The sequence below is a fragment of the Musca domestica genome, unplaced genomic scaffold, assembly GCF_030504385.1.
Source record: "Musca domestica strain aabys unplaced genomic scaffold, Musca_domestica.polishedcontigs.V.1.1 14, whole genome shotgun sequence".
In the NCBI taxonomy this organism is placed as follows: domain Eukaryota; kingdom Metazoa; phylum Arthropoda; class Insecta; order Diptera; family Muscidae; genus Musca; species Musca domestica.
This window is the reverse complement of record NW_026712192.1, coordinates 5200197-5210623: the sequence shown is the minus strand read 5'-3', so window position 1 is coordinate 5210623 and position 10427 is coordinate 5200197. Positions and strand designations below refer to the sequence as shown.

General features: G+C 34.5%; 1 protein-coding gene across 1 annotated transcript; it reads right to left on the bottom strand.

The window, feature by feature from the left end:
* Window positions 1–4845: 4845 nt before the first annotated feature.
* Window positions 4846–6067, bottom strand: LOC101887979 (small ribosomal subunit protein uS11A). Its single transcript, XM_005189250.3, has 3 exons — window positions 5927–6067; window positions 5322–5571; window positions 4846–5255 (listed from the first exon to the last, which is right to left on the bottom strand). Exons 2-3 carry the CDS (start codon window positions 5556–5558, stop codon window positions 5037–5039), a joined length of 456 nt encoding a protein of 151 aa, XP_005189307.1. The 5' UTR covers window positions 5559–5571; window positions 5927–6067; the 3' UTR covers window positions 4846–5036.
* Between the last annotated feature and the right edge of the window lie 4360 nt (window positions 6068–10427).

The window sequence follows — 10427 nt, the reverse complement described above, 5'->3', positions numbered from 1 at the left end:
TGTGGCGGAATTTGGTTATAATAATAAATGTGATAAATTAATTGGAAATTTGTTAAGATTTGGATATAACTCCCATATATATATTCTCGGCCGATTTCACATATTTGACGCACCAATTTCTATTAAATATGAAAGGTGTGGCGGAGTTTGGTGTAAAAGTATTTTTTTTAAAATTATATTTATATCAGATCAGATTGGGATATGATTTTAATAAGAACCATTGACGCCTTAGGCTAACACTAAAAAACAACACAACAATTTATTTAAAATACGCTTATTACGGCGAAGTATGTTGCTATCTCGAATTCACTAATAGCAATAGAAATGCCACTCTACTTAAAAAAAAATCCAGTTCCTGCACGCTTGGTATTTGCTATAAAATAAATAAATCCCAAGGACAAACCCTTCGTGTATGCATGTCATGTTACTGCTTTTGTAATGATTTTGTTTATTAACGCATTAAATTAGTGCAATATTTTTTTTTTTAATTTTTAAATTTGTTTTTCTTTATCCAACATATATTCGTAAATAAAATTTTGAATGCATATAAAATCAAAAGGGGTAGCGAAGCGCACCGGGTTCAGCTAGTACCGTATATCGGGGGGTACCGTTATATGGGGGCTATACGAAGACGTGGACCTGTACAGATAATTTTCTGTCTTAGGCTGTAGTATCCATTACGAACTTCAAATGCCAAATTTGAAACAATTCCGGTGAATAATGTCGCTGAAAGCCTTCTATCTCAATTTGTTCAAAAGATAGCGTGATTACAAAATACAGACAGACACGACGGACAGACAGACAGACACACAGACAGACAGACGGACATGGCTAAATCGTCTTAGAATTTTACGCTGATCACGAATATATATACTTTGTTGGGTCTGACATGAGTATTTCGAGGAGATACAAACGGAATGACAAAATTAATATACCCTCAATAGTATGGTGGAGGGTATAAAATGCTTTTAATTTTGTATTTGGATAGTCCAAACTTTACGCTATTCTATACCATATATACGATAGGGTTACTTTAATTTTATACCCTCCACCATACATAATATGAAGGGTATATTCATTTCGTCATTCCGTTTGTAACGCCTCGAAATAATTTAAGACCCAACAAAGTAGATATATTCTACATCAGCGTAGAATTCTAAGACGATGTAGCCCTGTCCGTCAGTCCGTCTGTTGTAATCACGCTAGAATCAAACGAATAAAGATAGGAAGCTAAAATTTTGCAGCGATTTGTCTTTTGTCTGCAGACAGGTCAAGTTCGAAGATGGGCTATATCGGTCCAAGATATCGTATAGCCCCCATATAACGGTACCCCGATACTCGGTATTTTGATGATTTCAACCACATTTTTCAATGGAATTGTCTGAAATTCTACACATGGAGTTCTTCGTGACTACTTTACCCCCTGAAAAAGAATCATCTATATAGGTCAACGACATCGTATATCCCTCATATAACTGTACCTGCCTATATTCGATATTTTGATGATTTTAACCACATTTGCTATAGGAATTATCTGAAATTTTATATAAGGAGTTCACTGTGAGTACTTTATCCTCTGGAAGAGAATTGTCGATATAGGTCCACGATATCGTATAGCCCCCATACAATGGTGCCCCCCGATATTGGGAATGGAATGGAATAGTCTGAAAATCCACACAAGCAGTTCTCTCTGAGTCCTTTACCACCTGGAAGAGAATTGTCTATATTGGTCTACTTTTTAGTATAGCATCCATATAACGCTACCCCGATATATTCGGTATTTCCGGGATTTTCGCGACTCCAAAATTGCGTCAAATTTCGTATTTGAAGTTCATAATGGGTTTGGTTTTTTTTTTTTTTTGATGATATTAGCGACATTCTTCACCAGAATTGTTTCGAATTTCGTATTTGAAGTTCGGAATCGTTATTACAGCCTATGACAAAAAATTCCCTATCCAGCACCACGTCTTCGCATAGCCACCAATTTAAAGGTTTTAATTTGAGCATTATTTTTCGACGGAGTTTTTTGAAAACTTTCAAGTTTCTTTCGAATGGAGGAGGGTTAAAAAAAATTTCGACCCGGCCGCACTTAGCTGCTTTTTTGCTTGTTGCCATCCTGTTTGTGAGATACCGAATTATCATATCGACATGTTATATATTCTTGATCAGAGTACAATTTTATGTTAACTTGTTTTTAAATTCACCCTATCGAATTTTGAGTTACCGACTAGTACCAATTATATGAAAACATGATCCTAATACCAAATTTTAGATTTCAACCTTCCCCAAATACAACATTTTAAATTTTCCGCTCCATTGGTTCACCCAAACCTGAATTGTACCCAATTTAGTACAGTTCTTGCTCCGTCTTTTCACTCACTTGTACCATTTACTACAGTGCTTTCCAAAACCACCTCCTCATATCAATCCCACTTCTCAAATTCAATTCTAATACCAAATGTCAATATTTTAGTACGCTCATTTCGAATTTCCAAAAAAAAAGTATTTCCATACGTCTATCTCACAACCCATTAGGGACGCTCATTATAAATTTCAATTGCCCAATACAATTACTTTTGGGTGAGAGATACAATTAGGAGTCCACCTATATTGCCCCACTCTGAACTCGAACATGGAATGGAATACCAATATTTTATGCCATCAGTCAGTTTTGTTTTCTTTAAATATATGTTGAATTGCGTTTACCAAACTGTTTACCTTTAAAATGGGGGATTCCGAAGGTATGGGCCAAAATTGTCCATTTTGTATCTGACCTAAGTCGGATATAAGTTTTACATCGTGCCAGATTAGGACTATACGGACTACTTCCTTTACTTTAAATGAGATATGTGATAGTTTTTGGAAAATATTGAAATGTGTGTGAAGTAAAATACCAATAAAATCATTATGCAAATAATTGTTAATAAAAATGTTATCCATTCTGGGGGAAGAACCAGGAGTGGGCCGATAAATTCCATACTCACATCAGATCTCTGGTTGAAAGAAATATCTAGATATACCAAGTTGAAAAGAATTGCTGAGTTGTTTTGTAAGTTATGAGATATTGTTTATATGAATATTGACAATAGTAATCCTCTGTGGGAGAGGTACCAGAAGGGGTGGTCTATCATCTTAACACCAGATTTTGTGTTATTTTACATATTGGGAGGTTTTCGAAAATTGTAAAGAATCGGATGCTTATTTCCAATTTTTTGAGAGTTATAATTTGACGCTTTGTGGGGGATGTATGATTGGCCGATATTGTCCATTTTCGAACTCGATATAAGTTTGGGAACAACTCTAGTTTAGTAAGAACTCTTCGAGTTTTTCGAATTTTTTACCAGAGATAGTTATTTTTACCCTGATTCCGGGAATCAATTTTTTTCTTGGGGACGGACCCGGGACCCCCCAGATGTTTGACTCGAAAATCCGGGTTCAAGACCCCGACTAGACCCGAATCCACATAACCTATATAGATAGTATAGGTAGGAAATTTTATGAAAATACCTATCCAACAAGAGGTCACATGAAGGGTTAATTTTTAAGCGGTTTGTTGTTAGTCAAATTATTGATTTTTTTGGACCCGGATTTTTTTATAAAAACCGAAGAAATTGCCATTATGGGGATCAACCAAATTAATGACAAATTATTGCTGACACTTTTACCTTTCCAAAATGATGCAATTTGTGCTAATACCTTTTTCGGGTACCTTCAACCGGCTGCGCGAACTAAAGTTTTTTTTTATTTAACAGTTGTAAGTAGACGGCCTTCGGCCAATGCTTGAGATTTTCTCCTCTGTGTATGTCCCACACAGATATCGCGAACCGAAGTTTTCTAAATTTGATACTTTTTGTAAGTTGCCGAACTTCGGCCGGGGCTTGAGATTTTCTCCTCTGGTATGGCCCACACCGGCTAACGCGAACCCAAGTTTTCCAAATTTGATACTTTTGTAATTCCAACGCCGGCTACGCGAAATAAACCTTTTATTGAAAACATAATTTTGATGAACTGGTTAGAATCGGGTTATGTGGGTGGAAAGACCCATATCTCTGAAGCCAGAAAATGTATTAGCGTAGCATTTTGGTAAGGTAAGAATGTCATCAATAATTTGGCATCAATTTGGTTGACCCCCATAAAGGACCCTTTTTACAACTTTTTGGGGGTTTTATAAAAAATCCGGGTCCAAAAAATCGATAATTTGACTATAACTTCCGAACCGCTTAGAAATGTAACCACTTATTGGATAGGTATTTTCATAAGCTCTCCAACGATACATAAACTGTCTATATCGGGTAAGTGAATCCGGTGGATCTAGTCTGGGTATTGAACCCGGACTTTCGTGTCAAAAATCTGGGGTCCCTGGTCTGTCCCCCAAGAAAAAAAATAGTTTCCCGGGATCAGGGTAAAAATGCCTACCACTAAAAAAAATTAAAGAGTTCTTACTAAACAAGAGTTAAGCCTAAGTTTGATCATAATACTACGATCTAGCGTCCATTTGTTCTCGCTGGATAGTTACTGAAAACTGTTTGCAAAACAACATATTAAAGACCTTAAAATGCACAAAACAACATTAAATCACTGCAATTATCTGGAAAGTACAAATATGTTATTCACCGCAATCCAAATACTAATCCTCGCTTCGTAAGTAACCCCATTGTAACCTTAATTTATTTCAAACAACTTAATCTTGTTTTTGGTAGGTTGGAAATCATTGCGACTATATTTCTTTGGAGCACATGGACAGCTTTGAATATCTTTTCCTTCCACCGTCCACTTTAATTCAAATTGTAAAGGACGCATGTTTCCGGCATCCAATTTGTTTTAGATGTCAATCATGAAAAATCATTGTGTTCACATTTGTTTTTGTTGTTTTTATTTACGATCACTTATTAAAAAATAATAGTCTGAATTTGTACACCTTGCAGCATCCATACAATAACGTTGAAATCTGCAGCTTGGAAAGTGACAAAATTGTGTTGTTGTTGTTGCATACTTTGTCCAAGTAATAACACACAAGGCAACAAAGAGCAAAATGTTTACAAACGGCGACCGCGACGACCACCCTTTCTGCGGGTAGAATCTGAGGGAATGGGGGTAACATCTTCGATGCGGCCAATCTTCATGGAAGAACGGGCCAAAGCACGGAGAGCAGATTGGGCACCGGGTCCGGGGGTTTTGGTCTTGTTGCCACCGGTGGCACGCAATTTGATGTGCAAAGCGGTAATGCCCAAAGTCTTGCATTTTTCAGCGACATCCTAAAGAGAATTATAAAGAGTGGATTAGATATTGAAAACAATTCTAACATTTCATGCTTAACTTACTTGAGCAGCCAACATAGCAGCGTAGGGTGAAGCTTCATCACGATCAGCCTTTACCTTCATGCCACCAGTGACACGGGCAATGGTTTCACGACCAGACAAGTCAGTGACATGGACGAAGGTATCGTTGAAACTGGCATAGATGTGAGCTACACCGAAAACGAATTCACCATCACGCACTTGGGGGCCCAAAGAAACTTGGACTTCTTCTTTTTGAGCTTTAGCCTTTCTGGGAGCCATTGTGTTTTAGCAACTGCAAGTGGTCAACAACAAAATAACAAATCACATAAATATCTTGGTTTCAAAAACACATAATAGTTTAAATTTTCATTTCATTTCTACAAATTTGTGAATTTTATTTTCAATTTTTATTAATATTTTGTGTCACAAAAAGCAATGTTTACATCCTCTTTCGGGGCTTCGTTTCATCAATCGCACACAAAATCAAACATTCATAGTTTCCATTCACAAACATCCAGCGTACATTTTCATTTTCCATTATATTTCCAATTGTTTCACATTTTATCAATTCTTATTTACACGTTGGTATAACACTTGAATAATAAAATTCACAAATTCCATGAAAATTTAATAAAATTTTTTCGCACCTTAATAAAAAACAATCCAATTGCGTGAACCGGATATTAGAAAAGAAAGTATAGCAGTTTTCGGCTGTCAAAAATGTCAAACTGCTAGAACGCGTTTTAGGCAAATGTCAAAACTGCATGAATGTGTTGGCCGTTGCTACACTGCATGTAACATAATGTTCGCCAGACAGATGGCGCTGAAACAGAACAAAACACAACAAAGATGTTCACAAGTGAAGCTTTGCAAATATTTTTAATTAAAGTCAAATTAAATTAGGTACTATGTAAAATTTCTTTGGATTTTTTTTTATTATTAAAAATAGTAAATTTTGTAGGTAAAAAATGCCCTGTTCCAGAACCTGCAAGAATCTACTAGTTTTGTAATTTTTTCGATATCATAAAGGGAAAATCGGTTATCATAGTAAAAAGATTTACATTCTTGCAGTTGTGGAGCAGACCAATAGTGTCTTTTGAATTTTGTAACTATTTTGTGTAAAAGTTGCAAGTAAAAGTTGCAAAAGTTGAAAAATTTTGCGCAGACACAGAGCTAGTACCATGGTAGAAGAATACAGGTAGATGCATCAACGCATGGGAACATTGATATGTAAAAAAAAAAAAATAAATAAATATTCTATCAAATATAAGTATATTTTTATAAGTTTTCTTGTACGACGTCATTCGGAGGTTATTATAATTCGCGTTTTCCCCCTTTTTTGCAAATTTAAATAATTTTTCATTCAATATTTTCAATTCCAAAATTGGTTTGACAGTTCATTGTCCCAGCAGCTGTGTCGATGCGTCCACCTATATTCTTCTACCATGGCTAGTAGGTTTAATAGATCTAAGGCTGGAAATACATAAAGAGCATATTTGGCTGGCTTAAGTCATCGACTGGCTTCTTCGTAGATGAACAAAGGAGTTTTAGGTTGACTTAGTTCGATTTTTTCCCTGGGCCAGAAGCGCTTTATGTATTTCCAGCTTAAGTCTCAACCAATGGTTAAATTAAGAAGGTAAAGTCATTTCAAATAACAATTTCCATTTCTGTATCCTTGTCAAATTTTACTGAATAAAAAAGGTTTCCATCTCTGATTTGTATATATACAATGGATTTATAAATATACCTTACATTTTAACTTCTTGATTCTACCATGTCTCAACCAAGCATCATTTCAATCATATTTCTGAAAAAAAAACTAATTTTAAAGAAGAAAAAAATATTAAATACGTTCAATTGTTCAACATCATTTTTCTGAGAGAGTAGGGTAGTTCTTTCTCTTTTGCAAGAAAACTGTGAAAAGTAAACCGCGGAATCCCTGCAAAAACTTGCAAGCAATCTGCTGTCGTCTCGAAACAAAACATAAACAGAAATAAGGCTGGAAATACATATAGAGCATATTTGGCTGGTTTAAGTCATCGGCTGGCTTCTTCGTAGATGACATGGCGGAAGAATACAGGTAGATGCATCAACGCATGGGAGCATTGATATGTCAAAAAAATGTAAATGTTTTTTCAAATATAAATAGATTTTTATATGTTTTCTTATACTACGTGATTCGGAGGGTACTACAATTCACGTTTTTCAACAATTTTTACAAATTTAAATAATTTTTCATTCAACATTTTCAATTCCAAAATTGGTTTGACAGATCATTGTCCCAGCAGCTGTGTCGACGCGTCTACCTATATTCTTCTACCCATGGTACAATAAAAAGGTAAGGTAGAGCTCCCATCTGATCTGCCAATTTTGTGTATGTATTTGTTGTTTTGAAAAATAAAAACAAAATATTTTCTAAATCAATGATTGGAAGGCATTTCATTCATCTTTCGGGCTATTTGACTCATTTTAGAAATGAACAAAAAATACTAAATAATTTAAAGCAACTTGTTGCCTATAAATTTGACTAAATCTTACAGAAAGCGGGCATAGAATCAGGGCTGTATCTCTGTAGTTTTACGAAGCTGTTCTACCTTTTTATTGTACCAAGCTTCTACCATGGTAGATGAACAAAGGAATTTTAGGTTGACTTAGTTCGGTTTTGGCCCTAGGCTCCCTTGTTCATTTCCGAGGCTCCTTATTCATTGACTTAAGCCAGCCAGATAAGCTCTTTATGTATTCCCACCTTAAAGCCAGAAATCATGGTCAAATTACGAAGGTAAAGTCATTTCAAATAAGCATACCCATCTCTGAATTTTCTGTAATTTACCTTGTCAAATTTCACTGTTTAAAAACTAGGTTTCCATCTCTGATTTGTGTATTTATAAATATATATTTTGACAATGAGAAAAAAATTTTAATCATATGTTAGCATGACTTTACCTTCTATGCAACAATTTACAAAATTACAATTAATGTGAGAATACAAAAAAGGCTTTTTGACTGGCTTAAGTAATCGGCTGGCTTCTTCGGAAAAGAACAAATGAGCATAGGGCCAAAACTGAACTAGGTAAACCTAAAAGACCTTTGTTCCTCTACGAAGAAGCTAGTCGAAGACTTAAGGGCTAAGTACATAAGAAGCTTGAAGTCATGGCACGGCCTATTTTGTGACATTTCACATAGGAATTACAGAGCCGCACTAAAATCCTGCCGTCGTTTTTCATTATAATTTGGCATTAATATGCCTAGCCATGACTTCAAGCTTTTTATGTATTTGCAGCCTTAAGCCGATCAAAAGAGCGTTTCATGTATTCTCACCTTTACGCTTGCGATTTTCAAAATAAAGATATTTTCAATGCTGAGCCAATTTCTCTTACTTTTTACTAAGCAACCAACTAATCAACGTCTTGGGTCTGACATGAGTATTTCGAGGAGTTACAAACTGAATGACAAAGTTAATATACCCTCCACAGTATGGTGGACCAGCTACCAGCTGATTACAATTTTTTTCTAAGGCTGGAAATACATAAAGAGCATATTTCGTTGGCTTAAGTCACCGGCTGGCTTCTTCGTAGATGAACAAAGGAGTTTTAGGTTGACTTAGTTCGATTTTGGGCCTAGGCTCCTTTGTTCATTTCCGAAGAAGCCAGCCGATGACTTAAGCCAGCCAAATATGCTCTTTATGTATTTCCAGCCTAAGTGTGCCCAACTTCTGCCAATTTTGTGTATGTATTTATTGTTTTGAAAATTAAAAACAAAATATTTTCAAAACCAATGATTGGAAGACACGTAGATTGCGGCTCGCGCAATAAAGCTATTAACCAGTTTAGCCATATTTCTGAGCGAAATCCAGCCATTTCATTTATTTTTCGATCTATTTAACACATTTTGAAAAATCTGAAAAAAAAAACTAAAACAAGTTTTTGCATATAATTTTCAATGAGTCTGACAGGAAGCGGGCATAGCCTCAGGGGTGTATTTCTGTAGATTTGCGAAGCTGTTCTACCTCCTTATTGTACCATGGGTGGAGGCTATAAAAACTAAATATTTTTAAAAACAGTGATTGGAAGAAACGTACATTGCTGGGCGCATGTTAAAATATTAACCAGTTTTGCCATGGAATTGAATGATTCAACAGTTTGGATCGATTTCTTGAAATAAAATCCAATCATTCCAATTCATCAAATCCAATTCATAAATTTTTTGCGATATTTAACTCATTTTAAAAATGAGGAAAAATACCAAATAAATAAAAACAAGTTATGGCATATAATTCTGATATTTCTGACAGGAAGCGGATTGTATTTCTACAGTTTTACGAAGCCTCCTGATTTTACCATGGTAACAAGCGATTGCGAAGTTGCAATTTTGCTGTCACTTTTATAATGTATATGCATTTCCGTGTGTATTTCAAAATTGTCATTTTACATATGACTCATCATTTTTACAATCACACACTTGCATATGCTTTTATCGCCTTTAATTACATTCTGATTATATTGTATTTTATAAATAATTATACTTTATGGATGTGTTTTTAAATTTATTTGAATTGAATTTAATATATTTTCACACAACAAACAAATAACACTTTTGATTAAATTAAATTTTCCAATGGGGCTTATGTCATATTTACGTGAGAACTTTTTGTAGGGTTAACCTTCTTTGAGAGGATTTATTTGAAGTAAAAGTAATGGATATGACAATTTAAATCCAAATCCAGTGGGTTAACCCTCATATATATAAACGTACTATAATACAAGATTAATTGCAATGAATCATAATTTTATTTTACTACCACATACACACTTAATAGAATAATTACAAGGTAGGGCAGATTGATTAAATAATAAAAATACATATAAATAGGCTAGAGTCCTGTTACTTCAATTTCTTTAATAACAACTAATTTTATTACTATTTTATTGTTATTTGATATATTTTATTTGATGCTTTTTCACCATATTTTCATTTATGTTCTTAATATTAGAATTTTTTCAAGTAAAAAGCAAAAAGTTATTCTTTCCAAAAATCTATACATGTGAAAATTGATTTCAACAGAATTTAAAAATTTTCAATATTTTTTTGATTTGTGTATGTATTTTGACATGATTAGACTACTGTACTTTGAAATTATACAAGACAGTG